Source organism: Crinia signifera, chromosome 8, assembly GCF_055691185.1.
Source record: "Crinia signifera chromosome 8, ASM5569118v1, whole genome shotgun sequence".
NCBI classification, from domain to species: Eukaryota; Metazoa; Chordata; class Amphibia; order Anura; family Myobatrachidae; genus Crinia; species Crinia signifera.
The window spans coordinates 82759889-82784680 of NC_139224.1; the positions used below are offsets into that span (position 1 = coordinate 82759889).

Sequence of the window (24792 nt, forward strand, 5' to 3'; positions counted from 1 at the left end):
AGAAGGATTTTGTCAGAGAGTGAAGAAGAACAAGGGCCTCAGTACATGCTGGAGCCTGTTCAAAAATACTTTTCCGGTACAGATGGTGAGAGCCCTGGTGTTATACTGTACAATACTTACCAACCGCGCTCAGAGACTCCTCCTCCAGCTGGGTGGGGGCAGAGGTGGCCCTCTCCTCCTGGGTGGCGGCAGGGAGGCCTTCTGGAGCTGCAAATGTCAAAAAAAAAAAAAAGGACAAAATAAAGAGGCTGTATCGTGCAAGCAGGGGTATTTTTGAACAGGCTCCAGCAGGAACTGATGCCCTTACTCTGCTTCACTCTCTGACAAAATCCTCCCCACAGTAGAATGGACAAACCCATGTGCACAGCAGGCGAGGCAGTGCAAAATGACACACCCAAATCTACTGTACAGTACATACTGTAATTCTCTCTGCGCAAGTCCAGTAACACCTGCCTCACCTGCAGTGCACATGGGTTTGTCCATCCAAGAAGGATTTTGTCAGAGAGTGAAGAAGAACAAGGGCCTCAGTACATGCTGGAGCCTGTTCAAAAATACTTTTCCGGTACAGATGGTGAGAGCCCTGGTGTTATACTGTACAATACTTACCAACCGCGCTCAGAGACTCCTCCTCCAGCTGGGTGGGGGCAGAGGTGGCCCTCTCCTCCTGGGTGGCGGCAGGGAGGCTTTCTGGAGCTGCAAATGTCAAAAAAAAAAAGGACAAAATAAAGAGGGTGTATCGTGCAAGCAGGGGTATTTTTGAACAGGCTCCAGCAGGAACTGATGCCCTTACTCTGCTTCACTCTCTGACAAAATCCTCCCCACAGTAGATGGACAAACCCATGTGCACAGCAGGCGAGGCAGTGCAAAATGGCACACCCAAATCTACTGTACAGTACATACTGTAATTCTCTCTGCGCAAGTCCAGTAACACCTGCCTCACCTGCAGTGCACATGGGTTTGTCCATCCAAGAAGGATTTTGTCAGAGAGTGAAGAAGAACAAGGGCCTCAGTACATGCTGGAGCCTGTTCAAAAATACTTTTCCGGTACAGATGGTGAGAGCCCTGGTGTTATACTGTACAATACTTACCAACCGCGCTCAGAGACTCCTCCTCCAGCTGGGTGGGGGCAGAGGTGGCCCTCTCCTCCTGGGTGGCGGCAGGGAGGCTTTCTGGAGCTGCAAATGTCAAAAAAAAAGACAAAATAAAGAGGGTGTATCGTGCAAGCAGGGGTATTTTTGAACAGGCTCCAGCAGGAACTGATGCCCTTACTCTGCTTCACTCTCTGACAAAATCCTCCCCACAGTAGATGGACAAACCCATGTGCACAGCAGGCGAGGCAGTGCAAAATGACACACCCAAATCTACTGTACAGTACATACTGTAATTCTCTCTGCGCAAGTCCAGTAACACCTGCCTCACCTGCAGTGCACATGGGTTTGTCCATCCAAGAAGGATTTTGTCAGAGAGTGAAGAAGAACAAGGGCCTCAGTACATGCTGGAGCCTGTTCAAAAATACTTTTCCGGTACAGATGGTGAGAGCCCTGGTGTTATACTGTACAATACTTACCAACCGCGCTCAGAGACTCCTCCTCCAGCTGGGTGGGGGCAGAGGTGGCCCTCTCCTCCTGGGTGGCGGCAGGGAGGCCTTCTGGAGCTGCGACATCCACTGGGACTGCGGAAAAGCACACAAAAAAACTACTGTGCTGTACAGTACTGTATATTCTCTAACAGGAACATACTGTACTATAAAGTACAATGTGTTAAGGTACTGTATCAACACTACAGTACATACTGTACTGTGCAGTACATAACAGTACAGTACAGTACAGTACCTGCCAAAATGACCCATTCCAGGAGGGATGAAATGCTGTGGTCCTGTACAGTATCCCACATGTTTGAAAGTCAATATGCAATGTTCCGCTCTGTACTGTATACAGTATACTGTACTGTACTTACAGTGGCGGTGCTGTCTCTCCCGCAGCGTCATCCTGCTGATACCTGGAAAAATAAGAAATACAGTGCGTAAGGCATACTGTAATTACTGCAGATACAGTATTTGTAGGCCCCATATCAAAAGTTTGTAAGGGCCCACAATTTACTGTACAGTACTGTACAGTATGTCATGAAAACCAATGCTGTAGGAAATCACCCATGGCAACAAGCATGTACTGTACAGCACACAGTAGTTGCCTTCCCTCTTCAGCAGGAGACTCCCTGAAATACTGCACAGTACTGTAGCAGCAATCTCCATCTCTCTCTCATTAGTCCTACACATTATGCCATACTGTACACCAAAATACTGTACAGTACCTACTGTATTACAGTACAGTATGTACAGTATTTTACCACATTCCATAATGTCCATTACCCATTACTACACACACTATAATGCTCATTGCATATTAGGGGGTTAACATGCTCGTTGCCATGGGATGAACCTGGTCTTCCAGGTGTTGCACACTCTGGAAGGGATTAACATGCTCATTGCAAAGAATTTACTGTACAGTACATGATCTGCCATGGATTCCGGGGGTTAACATGTTGACATCACCCCAACCATGGGCTGGAAACCAGGTCTGGTGGCTGCAGGAATGGGAATGTAAGAAGTGGGGTCCAGGCCCTGGAGTTGGAGAGCGGAACAATGCTCAGAAGGACCTGTCTAATACTGCTCCCCCCAAATCTGTATCAATACCACTGCTGAACAGCTGACTCTGGCGCTCTCAGACCCGGTCCAAAAAACCTCTCTGTCCAGGTCAGCGCCCCCCCACACACAATACAGTATCTCCATGTACAGTACAGTAGTGTACTGTATGGAAGTACTGTAGACACACCCTTCAGGTGGAGAATGACACACCCCCTAATTCTAAATTCTAATTCTAATAGCAAGTTCTGTAAAATCTACCTGAACAGTTGTACAGCAATCAGCACATTAAAAAAAAATACAGGTACAGTATACTGTAAAATCCCCCATGGCAACAAGTAAAAAAATACTGTATACAATAGCACTCAACATTGTACAGGTATGTACAGTACTTACTTTGCCTGAGGGAGTCCAGCAGTTGAGGGTCCCGACGGACCAGGTCGGACCATCTCCTCTGGAGGCTCCTAACTGGCCTGTCTCTATGGAACCTCACCCTGATGGCTTGACGGGCCCCCTGGTAGGCCTCCACAATCTCCCGATTAGAGACCAGGAGCCTGTCCCGCCAAGCCACCAGGGTGAGGAGCTCCCCTCTGCCAAAGGGCCTTGCCCTCCTGACTCTGCCAGTGTCCGACATACTGAACAGGTCCAGGTACAGTACTAGCGATACTGATAATGGCGCCTACAGTATACTGCATTAGCGTGTGCGCCGTGCGTCCTATGCGCCGTGCGTCCTATGCGCCGTGCGGAACAGCGTCCCATTCTGTGCGCCCGCCGCTGAGTAGTGGGTACAGTAGTTTATCAGTAGTTTATCAGTAGTTTTTATATACTGTAATACATTACTTATACAATATACTGTAAAATGTAATACTATACTGTAAATATAAATAATTATATTTTAATCACACAGTATATTGTCAATAATTATATCTTAGTTAAAACTGTAAAATTTGATACTATAATATTAAAGGTTTAACGCCGTAATCGAACACGGGTCTCCGGCGTGAAACACCATGCAGATAACCACTACACTACAGCCAAGAACTGTACAGTGTAATGACTACTATACTACCATGACTGATTCTACACCCAGCCTGTAGCTTAACAGTCAGGAGCTGATTGGACGGCATTTTCCACTTCTCCTCCCTTATCACCGCTTCATACTGTAAATCTACCCATCAGTAACTTACCGCACAATACTGTGAATGTAATGCTGCAAAACCATATTGTGACCAAGTTTCCAATATTGTGACCGCCTTTAGAACAATACTGTACTGTATACTGAGACGCATAGCGTCCGTGTCGTACAACCTTTAGAACTACAGTACGGTGTTTGATGTTACGCATTAGCGTCTGTGCGGCTACATCTCCTAACTGTCACTGCGTCTATAGACGCAGTGACAGTTAGAAGCCATGACGTACATGTACGTCATGTGTCGGGAAGTACCTCCCGGCCATGACGTACATGTACGACACTCTCTGTCCGCATCAGCATGATGCACTCTCGGCTGAAGAGACTGGATCACGCTCGTGCCAGCGGCATTAGAGAGGTGCTCATCGTATAATAAAGTTCATGTAATTCCTGCGCATCATGCACGCGCTGAAGCACAAATCTTACGCATGCGCAAATGAGGTTTTTAAAAGTGACATCTGGTGGTTGGTCTGTGATATTGCACTCGTCGTGAAGCGCCACGGCGATTCGCTACATGTATGCGCCATGGCGAGTGTCGGAAACATCGCCATAGGCGGCAATAATAAGACCCGCGCCATCTGTACCTTGTTAAATATGGAAATAAATGTAATAGGGTGTTCTAGAACTGAAATGATTCTCAAAAATGTGCTTCGGTTCTGCCGAGATCCCCTTTTCAATGCATTGGGAATGGCGGCGGGAGATTGAATATCCCCTTATGTGCTTCGCAGAGTGTCCTCAAATGAGAAAAAAGCTAAGTAAAAAGATCCATTGGAGTAATTGGGCTGTAATTCATGCAGACAATAACATGGGTACGAAATATGACTTGGATTAATTACTTTTGTAGAGTTCTGCTGAGGACTCTGAGGCAAAGAATGCAGAATTAACCCGGGCGGTGGAGGAACTTCATAAACTTCTCAAGGAAGCAGGCGATAGTAAGTATATATTTATTTGTGATCCTTTTCGGTCTTGTTATGTCACTTATTTTCAAAGTACAATTGTATTACAATATTGAATGATATTCTATTTCATAGATCCTTACTGAAAAGGACCTCATTTTAAAGTTGACAGAGTGGGCTGATACAGTAGTAATTGCTTGTAAATGGATACATTCTATTCCCCATCTGCCTAGTTAGGGCTTGACACATCAAGATTTTTTTTTGCAACATGTGTATGTGTCTCTCTGTACATACAGAGATTTGTTTATGTGCAGCAGATTCTCAAGGTGAAAGTTTCATTTTTGGGCATCAATTGGGTTGCTACCTTGTGGTCGCACGCAAGGGGTCCTTTTCTTTTTTTGGGGTGTGGTAGTACGTGTGTGGCCAGAGTACTGTGCCATACCTCCCAACATGACCCATTCCAGGAGTGACAGAAGGCTCTGTGTACCATCACCAAAAAAAAAAAACCACAGCAACTAGTAAAAGCATATCGCTTATACGTTTTGGCCATAAACAATTGAGAGTGCATGGTTTTATAGCCCAACCCTTAAGGTGTATACACACAGAACGATTTGGCATACAATGTGGTCATTCCGATTGAATTGTTCCTTGTGTATGAACGATATCTATGCCAATGTACATACCCGCCACTCGATTGATCATTCATGTGTAATCGTTTGTACAATCGTTGACAACAAATGCTGGGGAGATCGTTAGCTATATTGGATCGTTCCCAAATCGTTCAGTATGTAGGCACCTTTACTCTTTTAACCCATTAGTATTAGTGGAAGCTCGAGGGTGGGGCGCAGTGAAAAATTCAAATAGTGGAGCCACAGCAACTGCTCCCCGTCCCCAAAAGCAGCTGGGAATCACTCGCAGTTTGGGTGGTTCTCCTATTTTTGCACTACGCTGTAGCCCCATCTCTTGGGCCTTCACGGTTCATATCTTCTATGTAAAATGCTTTTGTAGACAACCCATACATAGAATAAGCATGCACAGGATTGTGACACTTATTTAGACACCATCTCAATGTGGTAGGCCCAAAAAAAGCAGTGTGCCAATGGAATACATTACCGATCTTACAATTTGGCACATACAGTATAGATGGCAAAAGCATACTCTTAACTGGCTACCCCTTCTGCATTTTTCTCATTGGGATTCTTTTTTTCAATGTTGCTACAGAAAAAAGGAGATTCTAAATCCTATTCTTTCTATACATAGGAGAAACAGGGATAACAGGGCACCAAATGTCAAGGTGCCCATACACGTACCAATTACCCGGTATTTGTTGTGCTAAAATAGCATCGTTGTGCATGCGATGCAATGCTATTTTAGCACAAAATGTACCGGGTAATTGGTACGTGTATGGACACCTTTAGTCACAGCAGCCCGGTGCTATTGGACCTCTATAACCCGACCCCAGCCTCTGGCAGCCAGTTAAGTTAGCAAGCCTACACTAATTAGTGAGACAAAGGAAGACCAGAACACACAATGAACCACACACAGGGGAGGTGGGCAGGGAACTAATAGTAGAGCCAAATCTCCCCCAGATGGATTTAGTGCTGTCTCGTCTGAAGGCATGCACTTGGATGTCCGCGAACCTTGTCCAGCATCAACTGGAAAGCTGCGGACACCTGCGTCAACCCCTGCAATGACTGCATAAATTAATACATCTACAGCAGACAGCTGTTGATTTAGGGCAGTGTTCAATGAGGATTATTCGCCCTGTTTCACGGCGAATTTGTGCTATATTCACGTTGGAAGGTGATTTTTTTTGGTGGGGGGGGGGGGGTCAAAAAGCGAATCACCCTATTCAACGTGTACTTCTCGCCGTTTTTCTAAGTGATTTTCGCCGTGTAGCAAATCGCCATCTTTTCATGGTGAAGTGGAAAGTGAACTTTTAAAATAAAGTTGCTGTTTTACATTTGGTGTCAAAAAATCAGGAATTTTATTCTGAGAATGGGCATGCTATTTTTATTCATGTGCTTATAGCACATGAATATATATTTAATAAAAAAAATATATTATTTTTTTTACACCGAGCAGCCAGCAGGGGGCAGAGAGCCGCTCATTAGATATTCATATATTCACTGCACCCGATCATTACATATGCACGATTGGGTGCAGTGAATACCTGGTCCCCTGCTGGCTCTCCCAGGGGGCTGCCTGGCTCCCAGGGAGCCCACCTCCCCCCCACATATGTTCTGGGGCAGGCAGGGAGACTTCCATCTCCCTGCCTGCCACCGTCCTCAGGACGCCGCAGGGGTTCACACTCGCTGTCCCCCCTATTCAAGCGAGCCCCTGCGACTTTGAATAGGGGGGACAGCGAGGCTCCGGAACACGGCGGGCAGTGGCGACTGTGCAGCGAATCCTAAACAGGATTCGCTGCACACCGTCAATATTCTCATTGAATACGGCCCTTAGTAGAGGCAGAATGCTAGTAACCAGCAACATACCTGTAGCTAAACTAAGCAGGGGGAGCTTGTCTCGTAGCTGTAAGTTTAACTGACAGAGTGGGGAACTCAAGGTGGTTCCTACCTGGATGCCGGAACTGACAGACTTCGTAGCATAGCTGTGAAACAGACACCGAGGTCATCATGTTCTGGGGAGAGATCTCATTAGCACAGGTTCTACAATTGTGTAGAATTGGGGACTCCTTGGAGTGGGAGCCTTGGAAATAAACATTAACTATTTGGTGCCTAGCCTCCAGTTAAGGCTATACCTAGAGTCCTATCTGTGTCCTGTGGTGGAGGAATATTTTAGATAAATGAAAAGTCACATTGATTAAGTTGATCTCTTCCCAATAGTGATGGAGAGTTTCTGCTGACTGGAAATGGCATCACTTGATAATGCTATTGTGCATTCCTCCTTTATACATTTTTTTAACTTGTCTTATTTCCTTCTTTCTGCTTAGCCAACAAGTCTCTCCAGAATCAGTTGTGTGAAATGGAAGTTACAAAAGGGGACGTTGAGAGAAGTCTTGGTGAAAGAATTGATAAACTAGAGCGGGAACTGGAAAATGCAAATGATTTGCTTTCTTCTACTAAACGAAAAGGTAATCTAGCAATAATGTACAATTTTACTCATGGTTTTTATTACATCAGTCAGCACTCCATCTGCATAAATGTGGAATGTTCCCTCCTGGGTCACTGCCCAATATACAGCAGTGAAGCACTGACGGATCTCAATAAACCGACAGAGCCAAAAGCGGTGTCCAATTTTTCAGTGTCTCTGATAATGGTGGTAAACACTGAAACGTGGAACACAGCTTTTAGCTCTTTGAGAACTGTGCTTTTTTTTTTTTCTATCCATCTTTCTTGCTTCGAAGATGTGCTGTGGGCACCTATTTCTACTGACACCTGTGGTGGCAAGCATAATTCTAGCCATTTGATGTTTTGGGCACTTAATTGCAGCTATCCCAGTATTTTGCACAGCTTACCTACTATACACGCACGTCTAAGCCTGGTGCATTTCCGCACAACATGTGTAAATGCAGCAGTACTTCCAGACTCCCAGAACCAGTTGAATTCCTCTGCTAAAGACAAAATGCATATATTTTAAGGTATGCATTAAGACACTTAATAGCAAAATTTGAATGTGGGGAAACATTCAAAACTATATTCTGCGTGTTTTGTTAGCCATGTGTCTGAGGTTGAAAGAACGGCCAGACAATTGTATAGATGTATACCTAGCTTTATTGAATGATGCATAGCAACAACAGATTGACTGTACACACTATACCATGTGTCTGATTGTCACGATCCATTTTGGGACAATATACTGTACGATAAAGCTTACTTGCTTCATTTTTTTTTTTTCTTAGTGTGGTTCATAGCTCGATCAAGTTCACAGGGTTTTGAGTATGTAAATTTTGGTACTTGTGAGTTATCCGGGCTCCCGATTTTGGGTACTTGCGATTTGCATGCGATATCGCATGCGATTTGCATAAGATTTGCTATTCATTTCATTACCCCACTATCCCCAAAGTGTGTCTATCAACGTGAACCCGAAGCGTGGCGAGCGCAGCGAGCCCGCGAGGAGGCGGTACGCGTCCTCCGACCTTTTCATGCCCTACTATCCACTAGGGCGTGGAGTGAGAATAGAATAGTGTGGCGAGCGCAGCGAGCCCGAAGCGTGGCGAGCGCACGCGGACACCTTCACAGGTATCCGCGTGCCCTTGCGGGCTTCACAGGTGTCCGCGTCCCCTCGCGGGGCTCGCTGCACTCGCCACGCTTCGGGCTCGGTGGCTCGCTGCGCTCGCCACACTATTCTATTCTCACTCCACGCCCTAGTGGATAGTAGGGCATGAAAAGGTCGGAGGACGCGTACCGCCGCCCCTCGCTGGCTCGCTGCGCTCGCCACGCTTTGGGTTCACGTTGATAGACACACTTTGGGGATAGTGGGGTAATGAAATGAATAGCAAATCTTATGCAAATCGCATGCTAAATCGCATGCGATATCGCATGCGATATCGCATACGATCTAGTACCAAAATCGGACGCCCAGATAACTCACAAGTACCTAAATTTTCTTGCTTGAAGTGTAGGGGGTTATAATGAATGCTGGAAAATTGTCACATTACACCCAGAAAAAAGTAAATGTCAAAGGGTAACTTATTTTAGACAGAGTATCTTTTTCTGTAGGTACTATATGAGGTCCATAAACGTGATGGTTGACCAGACAAAAAAATCATTCATTAATTGGTTGAATATACAGCACCTCCCCTCTTCTACAAGCCCTTCACTGGCATCTCTTCCCTTTCAGAATTCAATTCAAACTTCTCACTTACACAGCCGTCACCCACTCCTCTCCCATTTACCTCTGACCTTATCTCTCTTTACATCCCCTTCGCTCGGCTAACACCCGTCCGCTCTCCTGCTGACTTATTACTTCCTCCCATTCCTACCTCCAAGATTTTTCACGTGCTGCTCCCTAACTCTGGAATTCACTACCTCTCTCCCTCCGACTCTCCACTTCTATACAGAACTTCAAACGGGCTCTTAAGACCCACTTCTTCACCAAACCCAGCAAACTGTCCTCCTATCCTTCGGTTCCTCGCCCTGTCTACCCCACCGGTGTCACCCCTGTCTCTGCCCCTCCTCTTTAGAATGTAAGCTTTTACGAGCAGGGACCTCTTACCTCATGTGCTTATCCTTTCTTACTTCAGCAGTCTTAACTGCACCAAAGCATGCTGTTTTCTGCCACCTGGATACTTATGTTGCAGTAATTGGCTGATGGTTTTTATAATCATTTAACCTGTATTGTCTTCAACTGCAAGTCACTGTTTTTACTGTTTGATTATGTGTACTCTGTAACTGGGCGCTGTGGAACCCTTATGGCGCCATATAAATAAAGGAGAATAATAATGAGTGTTGTCTTTGCCATGCCAGTACCTTTTGGGGGATATTGTTCATATTCAAAGCTCTTTAAAGAAAGAAGAAACAAAAACTCATCACTCTCACAATATTTTACTTTTATTCAGGTACTTTGCTGAGCGAGGAGGAATTAACAGCAATGTCACCAACTGCGGCTGCTGTTTCTAAAGTTCTGAAACCTGGCATGAAATTAACAGAGGTAATGTACTTGTATGCTGGTTACAGTTTTATACTTTGTTAGGGTACCTATTATAGAAAACTAACCTCTCAAGCTAGCTGTATTAAAAGGGGTTCCTAATTTCTGACCAGTCTTATTCTGGTTCCACACAGATCCGGGACACATCTGCTTATTCTACCGATCAATGAGTGTCAGGGGCTTGTGCCAAGTAATGGTTATTCAACTGCCTGATCCTCTGTCCACCTGTTTATCAATTTTTTTGTATATTTTTGAGTTTACCTTCACCTAAATTGCTAACTTTAAAACCTCTCCATGCCAGCAGTGTATTGCTCAACACATGAGGTGTTTTTTTTTGTACTTGTATTGAATTCCTTTCTGAAAGTCCCTCTGTGTGATTTTGTACTTCTACCCTTTGAGCTGATTTTTTAGTTATGTTGCTACTTTGGGGAATATATGTTTTGAGAGAGATTCTGATTAACGGCTTTAATTAAAGTATAATGACCATAAACCAGTGGTTCCCAAACTTTTTTGAATCACGGCACCCTAGAGCAACAAAATATTTTCAAGGCACCCCTAGACCAAATGCTTCTTATCGAGAAAGTCAGGAAAAAAAATTAAATTAAGTGCATTGTGTTTATATGTCACATTTATCTGGTGAGGGACAGGATTTGCTCCTGTTTATCCACATATATTATGATTGGCAGCTACAAGAACTGGTTTTGCCCAGCACATTGACCATAAATAATATGAATTGATCTTGGTCCACCAACCCAAGGCACCCCTGCAAGTGTCCTGAGGCACCCCAGGGTGCCTAGGCACACAGTTTGGGAACCACTGCCATAAACATTGAGAACCTCCATTATACAGTGGTGCTTGCAAGTTTGTGAACCCTTCAGCATTTTCTGCTAAAATTTGCCCACAGAAAACTGATTTTCATTCAAGTCCTAAAAATATAGGAAAAAAAATGAAAACTAATTGAGACAAAAAAAAAAGACAGGTTTTTTTTTTTTTTTTTTTTTTTTTTTTTAAATTGAGGAAAATTATTCAATATTACTTATCTGTGAGTGTCAAAACTATGGGTGCCTTTTTGCTTTCAGTATCTGGTATGACCCATGTGCAGCAATAACTGCTTTTGAATGTTTATGGTAGTGGATTAGTCCTGAACAACGGCTTCGGGGGGTTTTACCCCAACCCTCTGTACAAAACAGCTTTAGCTCTGTTATAATTTCCTCCATTTGTACACAATGGCAGGTATTCAATGCGCATCATCGCTATGTGCAGCGAATCCTGTTAGGATTCGCTGTACATTCGCAGGGTTCCGGAGCCTGGAGCATTCGCTGCCAGCCCTCCTTCTCACCCTATTCAACGCCTCAGAGGCTCGGTACTCCTGACGGCGTTTTTGCTGGGGGACGGCGGCAGACAGGGAGGTGGAAGCCTCCCTGCCTTCCCCAGAATGTGTGGGGGAGAAGGAGTGCTCCCGGTGACACAGGCAGCACAAGTTGCCCCCTGGGAGAGCTGGCAGGGGACGCGGTGGAGGGAGCTGCTGCGCTGGTTCCGCTTGTGCATGTGTAATGAGCGGGACTAGTGTGCAGTGAATATCTAATGATGATGGCAAATGTGTAAAAAAAAAAAAGGTAAATATATATTCATGTGCTCAAAGCACATAAATAAAAATAGCATGTCCCTTCACAAAATTACTGTTTTTTTTTTTGTTTTGTCTTGTTTTTTGACACAAAAAAAAAAAAATACCCTTTATTTTAAAAGAACACATTCCAGTTCACCTTAAAAAGATATTGAATGCAAAACGGTGAATCATGGCAAAAATCACACTGAAAGCAGTTCGCCATCCTAGAATTGAATACACTCTCTGCAAATGGCAAATCACAGTGAAAACCACATTGAAATACACCAGCCACTTGCAGCGAGCATGAAATGGAGAAGGGTGAATCAGATTTTCAGTAAAAAATATTCACCGCAGGAGTAAAAACAGCCTGATTCGCCCCCCCCCCCCCCCCCCCCCCCCCCCCCAAAAAAAATAAGGGTGAATTGGGAGCATTAAATACTGCTCACTATGTCTCACTGATGATTTGAGTCCATACTCTTTATAGATGGATTTGTAAAATTTTCCAGCCTGATGTGAACCAACAACTCCTTTTCTGAAGCATTCAGAAATCTCCTTTGTTCATAGCATGATGCACTTCGACAAACTTGTTGTGAACATCAGACTTTGATAGATCCCTGTTCTTTTAAAAAGGCAGGTTGTCCATACCTTGTCTTCACACAGATTGAAAATACCTGTCTCTTAATTTGGTACTTGTGTAGCTTCACAGCGCCAGCATGGCGCCGTGCGTCTGAGTCCCCTTGCGGGGCTCGCCCACGCTGTAGGCTCGCTACGCTCGCCACGCTATCTAAAATCAACTCCATGCCAACATGGATAGTGGGGGTATGAACTTTCCATGTTGGCATGTAGTTAAGTTAGTTTATTTTAGATAGTTTGTGGCAAACGTAGAACCCGGCAGTAGCACGGCTGGCACCGTGAAACTACACAAGTACCCTTAATTTCACCTTCAAAATATCTGCGTAGCCTAAAGGTTTGCATAATTTTGCCACTCACAAATATTTGATAATTTTAGTCAATAAAAAATGATCAGTCAACCCTCCTTTTTTTTTTTTTTTTTTTTTTTTTGCATTTCTTGGATTTGGTTCTCGGTCTAGTTTTTAGGCCAAACTTTTTCAGCAATGTAGAAAATTTAGTAGAGTTCTTAATCTGCCAAGCACCACTGTAATTATTTTTTTTTTTTTATAGAGCATAATGTTATCCTTCCCCTTTTCTTCACTGTTGTTTTTTCACTGTTTCTTACATTTAAAATATTGCATTTTGTAAACACTGTAATAAATATTTTTTTTATGTAATCAAAGCGCTGAACCTCTATCCCTATATCCTATACCACTGTAGGTCTAGTTTATCAACCTATCTATTTGACTTTTTAAAGTGTGTACCTGATGATTTTCTTTCAGCTCTATAACGCATACATGGAAACACAAGATCAACTGCTAATTGAAAAGCAGGAAAATAAAAGGATTACAAAGTATTTGGATGACATCGTAAAGGAGGTTGAGGGTAAAGCACCCATTCTAAAGCGTCAGCGAGAGGAATATGAGCGTATGCAGAAAACGGTGACAAGCTTGTCTGCCAAACTTGAGCAGGCAATGAGGGTAATTTATTTGCAATGTCGTACACTTTATAGTTTTTGCTTACTTTTTTCGAAATTGCATCTGGTTTATATTTTGTTTCATCTCCAGGAAATTCAACGTATGCAAAATGAAACTGATAGAGCGAACAAAACTTCGTCAGTGCTTGAAAAGGATAACCAGAGGTTGGAGTTACAGCTGAAAGACCTATCTCAGCAGGTTAGACTAATCTCCTATTTTTTAATTTTCGTGTACCATCCCTTTTCTGACCTGATACATTTTTATTATTATTTTTTTTCTAAGCAGTTATTTTCTTTCCTCATGTTCAGCAGCTCCTGGCCGCACAATGGGCCTGACTCAAAAATGATCGCCAGGCTGCAAATCTTTGGAGCCCTGCGATCAGGTAAACACAGCACCTCCCTCCACACGCTAATTCACACACTAATTTAAGCCCCGAGGCCCAGCTGTCCACACAGGGAGAAATCCATTCACTATCAAATGGATTTTGTCCTGTGCAGAGTAAGCCAGGACTTGGTGATGTGATGACCGTTGTGAGAAGAATCAGCGGCCTTCCCTACCAATGGCCAGGGAACGCCAGGGGCATGCCTCCAAATGGCTGACTACTGTCAAGCACACAGCGAGCGGCCAGTGATCACAGATGTTCAGAACCTGTGATCGCTCAGATGACTTACACATGAGCACTTCTGACTGTGCATGCACTGTCCTCTGATTGCCAGGGCTGAATCAGGCCCTCTGTTTCTGACCTCTGTGTGCTCCTGTCATCATATTTATTGGATATTGTTTTTGGAGCTCCCCCAGAACATTTTCTTTGCTACTTTTTATAGGCACAGTTTCAAGAGACCCAAAGCACAAAGTGGAAAACAATGTCATAGTAACCAATCAGCTTCTAGAGGCTGATTGGTTGGTATGGGAAACTTCTTAATGTCCTCTTTAATAAATCCATCCTTAGCTTGGTGACCATAGTTTTAAACGTGATATGATATGCAGCATTTTAGAATTACTCCTGATACTGTGCTTGGATACACATGTCTACGGTGTACCCAGCTTTACACCAGACAAGGAAAACCTGAGAAAAACCTGCACTTGTAACAGTTAAACATGTCAACTGTGTTTGGCAGATACTGGCTGGGACCTAGCTAGGACAGAATACATGACTGCCGAACCAAGGGAACTTGAACTGTCAGGGGAAATGTATGTGGAACTCTCCCAAGTTTTAATAAGTGCCATACTGTATAGATGTGCGGTCATGGGATGGCTGGAAGATGAACAGACTACTTGATAACACATTCCATGTATATTACAGCATGTTTGTGTTTGAGAACTACAAGTTGGCTTAGATAAAAATATTGTGCCATTCATTTGTTTGGAAAATATGTACATATGTGGAATTTATTTTCAAATGATATGCTCCAATATTGTAATGGTAAGAACAGGAGTTTGGACAAGGAGGATGTGTTATTTTTTATATATGCAAAATATAGGGCTCATTTGGATTGAATTATTGTTTGGCAATACATTTGCTGGTTTACATAGATTGGTACATAGTGACATACAGTGGGCAAGGCAAGCTAAGGGTTATGTGAATGTGCCCTTGCAAAGTGGTCATAATGAAGGCTTCAGATTTTAATAATTCAATTCATTTTTTTAGGTCAGAATTCTATTAATGGAGTTGGAAGAGGCGAGAGGAAACCATGTTCAAAGAGAGGACGATGTGAGCTCTGCGAATATAACCAGTTCTTCTGAAGTGATCACCCAACATTTAGTTACCTACAGAAACATTGAAGAGCTTCAGCAACAGAATCAGAATCTCCTGGTAGCCCTGAGGGAGCTTGGGGAAGCCAAAGAGAAAGAAGAGCAAGAAAGTATTGCTTCAGAGTAAGACCCGGAACTCTTGTTTGTTTTTTGCACCCCTCTGTGTTCAGAAATGGAGTTGACTTGATTTGCATGCCCGCTTTAATTGTCGAAATTTACAAGTTTATTATGTCATTGTGATACTGCATTCTGTAAGTGCCCTGGCTATTTTTTTGGGGTGCAAGATTTAACAACTTCAATGAATTGACTTGGCTGTACAGGTTGAGTCTCCAATATCAGTAATTGTATCCTGGGACCAGAGATGCAGCTTAAGAGGATTCCAGTGGATGCCAGGGACCAGGTAAGTATGGGGGGAAAAAAAACTTCCAAAATCCGCAAAAATACCTCATACAAACTGCTTGTGGTCCCGATCATTTCGGATAAGGGATGCTCAACCTGTGTTTGTATTTATTTTATACTAAAAGAACAGCTGCTGTGAGTGATGCTGGCATTTTTAGCGGATACAGAGGATCGCGCAAAGCTATGTTGGCACTCAAAGGGTTAATAGGACAGAAAAGTCACCTGTCACTACAGAGTCACACAGAGTTCAAGGGTTATGTGTAATGTGACTTGTATCAAATGTTGGATTGTTTGTATGTATGTGGACCCATCTGTAGGTGGGGTAGAAATGGTCAATGATGCCCACGCGGTGGCACCTGAAAGTGCTGTTACGCAGGTCACAGGACGCGGCATTCCCATCACTGTAGCCATTTAAGATGAGAGGAGCCTAAGAGGGTAGATAACAATTTATTGATCTCCAGCTCTCCCCTGCTATAAGCATTGTGACAGATTAGATATAGATTGCAGGCTTAATTGCCCGCGGACTCCCTCTTCACAATGTCACTTCAGGCGTACAAGCCATGCCGAATTGTCCTAAAAGCAGTCTGAAGTCCAGCTGACATGTAAATATTAGCTGGGTGACGTGTGTGATGGATGGTTCTGTCCCGACCTTGCATATCCAACCTGGATTAAGGTCCCTACGTAATTTGGTGCAAGTCCAGCGGCTGTGCTGGGCAAACTCAGAGGCTTTTTAAAGGGGCAGTACTTTACCAAGGCATGGTGGTGCTTTTGTAAAGGACTGCCCCTGAAAAAAGCCTCAATCTTTGATGGCTGAGCTTTCTGTTTGCTTATGCCAGGTAGGTGATTAAAAATCAGATCACGTTGGCTGCTTCATTGGCAATGATCAGAAGACGGTCCCTTAGTTTGCCAGGTGGATTCACTATTTTAGATAAGAGCCTGAATATGTCATTGCTGGACCTCTGTGTATAGGATTTGTCGTTTTCTGCTCCAGCTAGATCTTGTAGTATTTTATTTCTACATTTTATATTCTCACTTCTTCCCATGATTAAGACGGATTCAGTACTGAATCCCGGCGGTCGGGATCCCGGCGTTCAGAATCCCGACAGCCAAAATCCCGACAAGTGGGGGACGTGGATCGCCCCCCCTTGCGGGCTCGCTGCGTTCGCCACGCAGCGGGCCCGGTGCCTCGCTACGCTCGGCACACTAATTTATTCTCCCTCCAGGGGTGTCGTGGACACCCCAGGAGGGAGAATGTGTCGGGATTTCGGTGGTCGGGATTCCGGCGTCGGGATTCTGAACGCCGGAATCCTGACCGCCGGGATTTTAACTGCATCCCATTAAGACAACCTGTCTGATTAGTTAAACTTTTAAGACAATTGCTCCTATGTTAATAAAGGTTCTTCAGGCAAAAGAACAATGATTTATTGGGCCTAATTAAGATTTGTGTGTAAACCTGATTTTATTTACAAGATCTGTTCGGCTCATGTGCTGAACAAGCTTTCCGATATCTCTTGTAATTTAGTCAGCCGCAACATGGTTAAAGTTCTGCACACCTGTCATTATTTTTCAAATTGGAGCCATGTGTCTGCCATATTAAAGACTTGACAGTTCCAGAGTCTGTGCTGCCAGACGCAGACTTACTAGACTGTGTCTGTATGTGTGCCAGCTAACCAATGCCTATAACCATCTCGATGGTGTTGCAACAAATGCAGGCAAGAGGAGTCTTGCTCCTACAGACATCTCCTTCATTTGAGTTTGTTACACAGAATTGCACAGCCACTTATGTTGCTCTTAAAGATGCGACAGCCAGGTAGATTGAGTCTATTCTTAACTTTAGGTTGCTGCTGGTGTCATTTTAATGTTCACTTTTGATTCAGTTAACAAGGTGGTCAGAAAATATTGTGGGTTAGTAATTGTACTTTTTTAATTTAAGTTTTAATTTAATTTACTCTAACTTTTTTTAGGATATCTGAGCTTAAAAAAGAGCTAGAAAATGCCTGTTCTGAAGTGAAACAGCTCCGTGAAAACCGTCAACATCACATGCACATGGTGGAGTCTGTTATACGTCAGCGTGATATGTATCGTATACTTCTGGCTCAAACAACTGGTGTCACATTGCCTGCAGCAGGTATGGGGTTAATAATTGACATGATGGCTACTCAGTTTTGTTTGGTCAGTTAAATCAGTGGTTCTCAACCTCGGTCTTAAAGTACCCCCAACAGTTCATGTTTTTCCGGTCCCCTGGCAGGTGCACGGATGTACTCATTATTCACTGACACGTTTTAAAAGATCCAGAGGTGGAGACTTTTTTTTTGAGCCCTTTAGAGTCTCTACAAATTCTGAATTAATATGGCCAAAAATTCTGAGTACTGTATAGCTATACATACTAGAAAGTCTGTGAGCCCTTGAGAGCTTTTAAGTATTTCTGCATATATTTAGCAAGGCCATGTATGATTGGATCATTTTGTACATAAGTACATGACCGCTAATGGATTTTTTTATTAATAGATCAGGCACATAAAATATCTGCACATCTTATAGGAAGTGCTTTAGTCCTGTATTAACTTCAAAAACATATCAATGAATTTAACAAATGATAAAAAAAAAGGCGTGTCAAAATGGCAACATGACCATGTTGGCGTTCAGTTTTCAACATTACAGTAATGTGATTTATAGCATTTTAATAACTTTAAGCATAATGCTACAGTCATGTTTAAAGTTTATGGTAACGTGGATATGTTTTAGATCTCGTTTTACCTCTTTAACTGTGTGTAAGGGTCGATCGTTCCAATCAAACGCCAACACAAAATTGATAGCTTAGTTGTAGCTTCAGTTCCTGAGAATGTAGAACAGGGCCTGGGTTGGATGAAACAAGTGTTTATTTACCCAAATTTGAAACCTTACTGATATTAAGGGAGGCAGGTAAATTCCCTGCTGTTGTGATGCTGGCATTCAGAATAAGAAAACCAGATTCCCGACTCATGGGCAGAAAACAGTCTCTGGAATCCCGACCTCCAGCATATGCCAAATTATACAAGTATGTGGTTGGGATAGTGTTAGGCTGTAGGGAGGGTTTGGAGGAGACCGGGAGAAGGAAAGTATTCTTATTATTGAGATTCCCACCATCAGAGTATCTGCATCTGTGTTCTCACCACCGGAATCCCGTTGCCGGCCATCTTTATCTATTAAATGCTAAGCATGGCATCATTGCATGTCTTGCTTTCAATTTCGTTGTGGTTTTAAATTTCCATGTAATTTAATCCGAATGTTAAATATCTTTAAAGGTAATTGTGTAGATTTAATTAGATAAAGCGCCTTGTAAAGATATACCGAAGTTTCTTTTGAAGATTACATTTATACTCTTATCAATCTTTAGAAGAGGTATCAATGACATCAACTCCACGAAAATCACCTGGATCTTCTCAACTCCTTTCTACCCCGGCTCCTGCAGTTACAAGTTCTGAATCCACAGAGGCTGTTGAAGCTAAAGCTGCGCTCAAACAGGTGATGAGTTCTATCTGAAATGCTTCCTAGCTAATATTTAGCATAATGCGGTTTTCATATCCTTCCTTCCCTGGAATCAACCTCCCAGCTTCTTCAGGAGCAGAATTCTGAGTGTGTGGGCATGCTAATGGCCTACTTGGACTAATCAGTGACTACTAAAGTATAACTTCATGTTTATAATTCTAATTGAATTATTATTGTTGTTCATAATGCTAATAACAATATTCTGAAAATTGGGCTTAATTATTGTTAGAGTATTTTAGTGTGCCTAACTACTTATGCTTGACTGTTTTGTTTCTTGTACAGCTTCAGGAAGTGTTTGAAAATTACAGGAAAGAGAAAGCAGAAAATGACAGAATGCTCAATGAGCACAATGAAAAACTCCAGGAACAAGTGACTGAACTACGTTCCCAAAATACTAAAATATCCACCCAACTGGAATTTGCTTCAAAACGGTAACTAGGAAGTTTAATTTTTTTTTGTTCGTTTTCTTCAATGAAGCGTATGAACTAGAATCTTTTTGTTCCTCTTCCTTTATATTGTTGTTACTTTGGTGACTTATGCTATAGTAGAATATTACACCTTTCTAATTATTGATAGTAATACAGCTGTATTTTCTGCATCTTGTGGAAAATGATGTTTGTAAGTATTTCAGGAGATTGTATTAAGAGTTGACCCTTTTTTTGATATAGCCATTTAGGATATCCAGAATGTGGCATTTCGGGGAATTCTGCCTGTGTACAATCTGATTTTGCAATATAGTAGATTTTGTTGATGAGGTTAAAAAGACCTCAAGCAGCAAAAAAAAAAAAAAACCTCAGTCCATAAAGTTAAAACCAATATGGATCTGCTGCAGTGCACAGCTTATATTTTCAGATGGCCCAGATGAAGTAACTACCAGAATACCTGATGAAAATTATGTATAATTGATTTAGAACCCTTGGGTGAATGCCACCTGGAGCTTTATTTATCTTCATTTTTCTTACTCTTTCAGACTTCTTCCTCGGTCAGCCATGTAGTATTTAATACCTCTGCTTTTTCCTTACTGTTAGTCTGGCTATACCACTACTTAGATGTCCTGGATTTGTCATATTTTTCAGTGGTGTTTCACGTTAAAAATGCTTATTTTACTATGCTTCAACAGTCTATAAAGTCCTAGCCGATCCCTTCATACTGTTGCTTTTGGAAACTCATTTCAAAAGAGACCATATTGTGATCACGGTTTCCCAGGTGCTCAATTACTTTATTAGTTAGTATTACCTCTACATTATTTGTTGTTACGATGTCCAGGATACCCTTGTAATAACTTACACTTGTAAGAACTTTCTTTATGCATGGCTTTAACACTGGCCTAACATAGACATACGCCCCAAATTATATTTAGCCCATCCCTCCTGAAGAGAATATAGAACTCCAAGTTGGCTGCCCAGTCATGAGTATCATGAAGCCATATCTCCGTATTACCTATCGTTCATTGCTGCTAGTTCTAACTCCACCATTTTTACTTTTTGTTTTGCTAGGACTGTTTTACCTATTGGCGTTACCAATGACTACTCCTTATTGGCTATGCTTCCGTCTTCACCTGCCTGACACTTATTACACCCCTCCATACTGCTCTTAATGTCTAGCCCATAGTTTATTGATTTTCCCTTCTACTGAAGTCTAGTTCAAAATCTCCTCCATCCTTGTAATCATCCACAGTCTTTAAGAAAGTATAAGAAGAACCATTTATTTAGTTTATTGACCCTTTCCTTTTGAATCCTTTTTTGTAGAATAAATCCTAGTGGCTATCTACACTGACAATTCGGATAATAACCCCATGTAGAGGTAAAGCAGCAAGGACAGTGGACACTCTGAGTGTAGGTGGCAGAGCTTATTCAGCTGCTAGTCTCTGCCCTGCTGTGTCACAGTTACTGGGTGCTGGCAAGATGCCTATGGGCCAGATTCTCTAAGCTTCAAAAGTGATCAAATAGAGTGATAAACAGCCAGCCAATCAGCTCCTGCCTGACATTTTTCAAACAGTCTGTGACATGGCAGGTAAGAGCTGATTGGCTGGCTGTTTATCACTATTTTATCACTTTTGAAGCTTATAGAATCTGGCCCTATATCTGCTGCAAGAGCACAACCCTAGCAACGCCCTTACTTAACTAAGCTTGGCATGCATTTCACCAATAAGTCCTTGGTGCTGATTGGGGGACTACGTAACATAGTTACTGTACAACATGGTGGAGGGCTGAGACTTTCGGCCATAAGGGAGCCCACCCCTATGGATCTAAGCTCTGCATGCTGGTAAATGGCGATGACGCGTTACATATAAATCTGTGGCACTGTACTGTACTTTTCATTAGTGGAGCAGTCGCCACCCAGCTGCAAAGCAGTGTAATTACATGTATTCGCCTTAGTGCGCCATAATGGGACATTTCTCATGGCAGGACAAGGAACCCAGGATGATTAACAGCATAGATGAGCGTGGCTATATCTGTACTTAAGGATCAGGACTCAATCTTGCCTAATACCTTGACACTACCTTCAGTTTCTGGAGGTAGTTTTTAATGACACCTCTTCAGCATGTTTTATTGCTTTAAGTACGGTCTTACAGTACTTTGGACGGTACTGTTCTTGTCTCATCCTTGGGTCTTCTTGGGCATGATGGTCTTTATCTTTCTAAACTTTCAGTATGCCAGGTTACATTTACAGGAATTGCAGTGAGAAATTCTCCATATGGCTCTGGTCTCTGTTTCTCATTCAGTCCAACAGCATTTGTCAATGTCAGTCACTGGTTTCTGATAGTTTCCTCCAGATACAATTCTTCTTCACTGCGGGTAGCGTAATTTTTACCAAAGACACAAGACTTTTGGGATGGGGGGCCATAACATTACCTCTTTGGCTACAAGCCTTTCCTCACCGTCTGATATGGCTCTGCCTATTTATGTGCTCCAGCAACAATATTTTTTTGTTCTCTTGGGAGCCCAGTTTGTCCTGGCATATGTGTATTATCAAGGAGGCATTTAAGGGCCTGATTCAGACCTGCCTGCTAAGCTGTGTATATTCACTGCAGTTTAATGCCTCCCCACTGCAGGTAAATGCCGCCCCCCGCCCCGCACACCCTGAGTCCCAACGCTATCATGCCAATCGAAAGTGTACACTTATACTTTTATCCTGGGTGGAGATGGCAGAAATGAGGGCGAGTTCTGACATGTGAGCAGGCAAGAGCACTCCTGTGTTTGGATGGGCCTGCCCAGCGTTTTTATGGGTGCACCTACTATTTTTGTGGGCACGCCCATTAAGTGACTTTGTCAAAACATCCTTGAAAAAGCATTAAAGCGTGTGAAACGTGTTGGCTGAATTAAGAAGCCCCCAGGCGGAGAGACAAAGCAAGCCCAGCCAGTGCAGCTACAAGCGCAAGAGAAAAGCCGGCAAGTGACGTCACCGATGAAAACTTCCGGTGTCCCGCCGGAAGCTTACAAAGCCGCGGCATAGCATCACATAGTGCAGGGTAAGCTAGATTAAGTCTCCCTAATACCTGGACAGCTTCTATAACTCCAATAAGGAGTGTAAACATTGCTTTGGTCAATTTTATTTTACTTTATTTTTTATTTTTATTGTTTTTGCTTTTTATTTATGCTCATTTAATATTAATCTCTTTCCGTTACTATCTACCACTGTCTATCCTGCTCGTTCATTACCACTGTACATCTCGTAATTCCACCCACCCCCTCTTCCCCCTAGCGCTTGTTAACGCTGTGTATCTCACGTCGATTGGTTACATAATTCTTTTTAAAATTCAAGCTGCTTGAATTTCCCCAGCGCAAATCCTCTCAAAAGGAATTTATTCCTTTTACCCTCCACATCCAAGGTCCATTTCTACATGAGGACCTTCCTTAGTTGGCTTGAACAGCCTAACTTTTGAAAATGCTCTTTTAAAAGCTATACATTTTTCTGTCTCTGTAGTTGATACCATGCTATAAGGCTGAGAACTAGGTTGGTCACATAATTACTATCAGTGCTTGAAAATTGGCTTCTTGTGGTGTGAACAGAGACTGGTTCATACATCCAAGTTTTGACTCTCATTTCTTGGCCTTCCTTTAGGAAGGATTGGTGACTGGTTTGAAAGCCCAGATTTCAGACATGTCAATTATATCCAGCTGCTTTTGGTCCGATTTTCAGAGGTCTAAGGGGGGTATTCAATCACCCGCATCCATCTCCAGACGGGGAGAGATGGCTGCGGGGCCCTTTTCAATGCTGTCTTACCCTGTTCAATGCTGTCGGGGATCTCAGCAGAATGAGCCTGACTTTCCAAGCAGTCGGGCTCGTTCTGCTGAGAACGGCCAGGAAGTGACAAGCTCCCGGCTGCAGTTCGCCTCTTCCAGGCCGCAGCTCGCGCCCATGATCCCTTCTCGCCCCGCTGCAGGTGGGTCATTGAATCCAACCTGCTTTTTCTCTGTCAAGCAGACCATGAACGGGACAGGGTTACTGCTGTCGGGCCAGCTCGACAGCCATGGCCCGTTTCAAATAGTGTAGTTGAAGTTTTTTTGCCAATAGCACGGTGAGATCTTGATCTTGTTTTATTGGGGCAGATGTATTAAGCATTAACAAGAGATAAATTCAAGTGTGATAAGGAGAGATAAACATCCAGCCAATCAGCTCCTTACTGACTTTTTTCAAACACAGCCTGTAACATGGCAGTTGGCAGGTGATTGGCTGGACGTTTATCTCTCCTTATCACCCTTGGATTTATTTGTTAAGGCTTCATACATCTGCCCCATTGACTCAAACATGCTTCGTTTGTGTCTTTTAGATACAGCAAGTCTTCAGTTTGTTACTTGAAAGCTGATTTTCCTTATGATTATTTTCTTGGTGGGTGCTTTGCCTTGCAAGTTGCCTTTTCTTATGCCTTGATGTTTGAGCGGTTTTCTGTCTGTTTCTTACATTCGAGCTGAAATTTTTTTTTCACTTAAACAAGGAGATTGTGGTTCCGATTTTTGCCTCCTTAAGCTTCCTAGGAGTGGAATTCTGGATGTGGTCCTAGTGCTGCAGAAGTACTTGGACAAGAATTCTTCTGTCCACTACATAGATTCTCTGCTTGTTCTGTTTGATCCACATAGCTGTGGTTGACTGGCTATAAAGCAGTCCATTGTGCTTCGAATCTGCAAGATTGCTTGAATCTTCACTTGAGCCTATTCTACTGTGTGGCAGTGGGCACAAGACCAGGTCTTTGCACATTTCTCTAAGACCGTTTATCACAAGTTTTTCAGGCATCTACCTAGTTCGATATCCACACATTTGCTTGTTTTACCATTTTTCATTGTTTTTTCCGCCAGCTTGGGGCGTGCTGTTCTCTGGTGTGACAGTCTAAGCATTCGCTCCTCTAGGGACGGTTGTTGAATGTCCAATGTCGAATGTCCCCCATTCTTGCAGCTAGACAGACTTATTGTCTGTTTTATTTTGTGTGGTTTTCTTCTCTTAAGCAGGCTGGAGGACATGGCTTCCTCCCCTCATGCTCAGTTGTGTAAGGTTCTAGGCTTAACAGTCTTACCCTGCTGGTTTTGTTTTATTGTTATAACTGCTCTTTACTTGACCTTCAAAGTACTGGCATTATGGTGTTG

General features: G+C 43.0%; 1 protein-coding gene and 1 long non-coding RNA gene across 2 annotated transcripts in view; one reads left to right on the forward strand and one right to left on the reverse strand.

The window, feature by feature from the left end:
* TPR (translocated promoter region, nuclear basket protein) overlaps positions 1-24792 on the forward strand; it is a 101169-nt gene that overhangs the window by 20418 nt on the left and 55959 nt on the right. The window contains 9 exon segments of the mRNA XM_083156752.1: positions 4675-4762; positions 7680-7820; positions 10248-10339; positions 13337-13534; positions 13622-13729; positions 15180-15406; positions 17647-17810; positions 19059-19186; positions 19493-19641. Coding sequence (XP_083012878.1) covers positions 4675-4762; positions 7680-7820; positions 10248-10339; positions 13337-13534; positions 13622-13729; positions 15180-15406; positions 17647-17810; positions 19059-19186; positions 19493-19641 — 1295 coding nt within the window.
* On the reverse strand, positions 625-1653 carry LOC146027038 (uncharacterized). The gene is made up of 3 exons (XR_014454637.1): positions 1568-1653; positions 1089-1175; positions 625-693 (listed from the first exon to the last, which is right to left on the reverse strand). It is a non-coding gene; the product is annotated as an uncharacterized LOC146027038 (long non-coding RNA).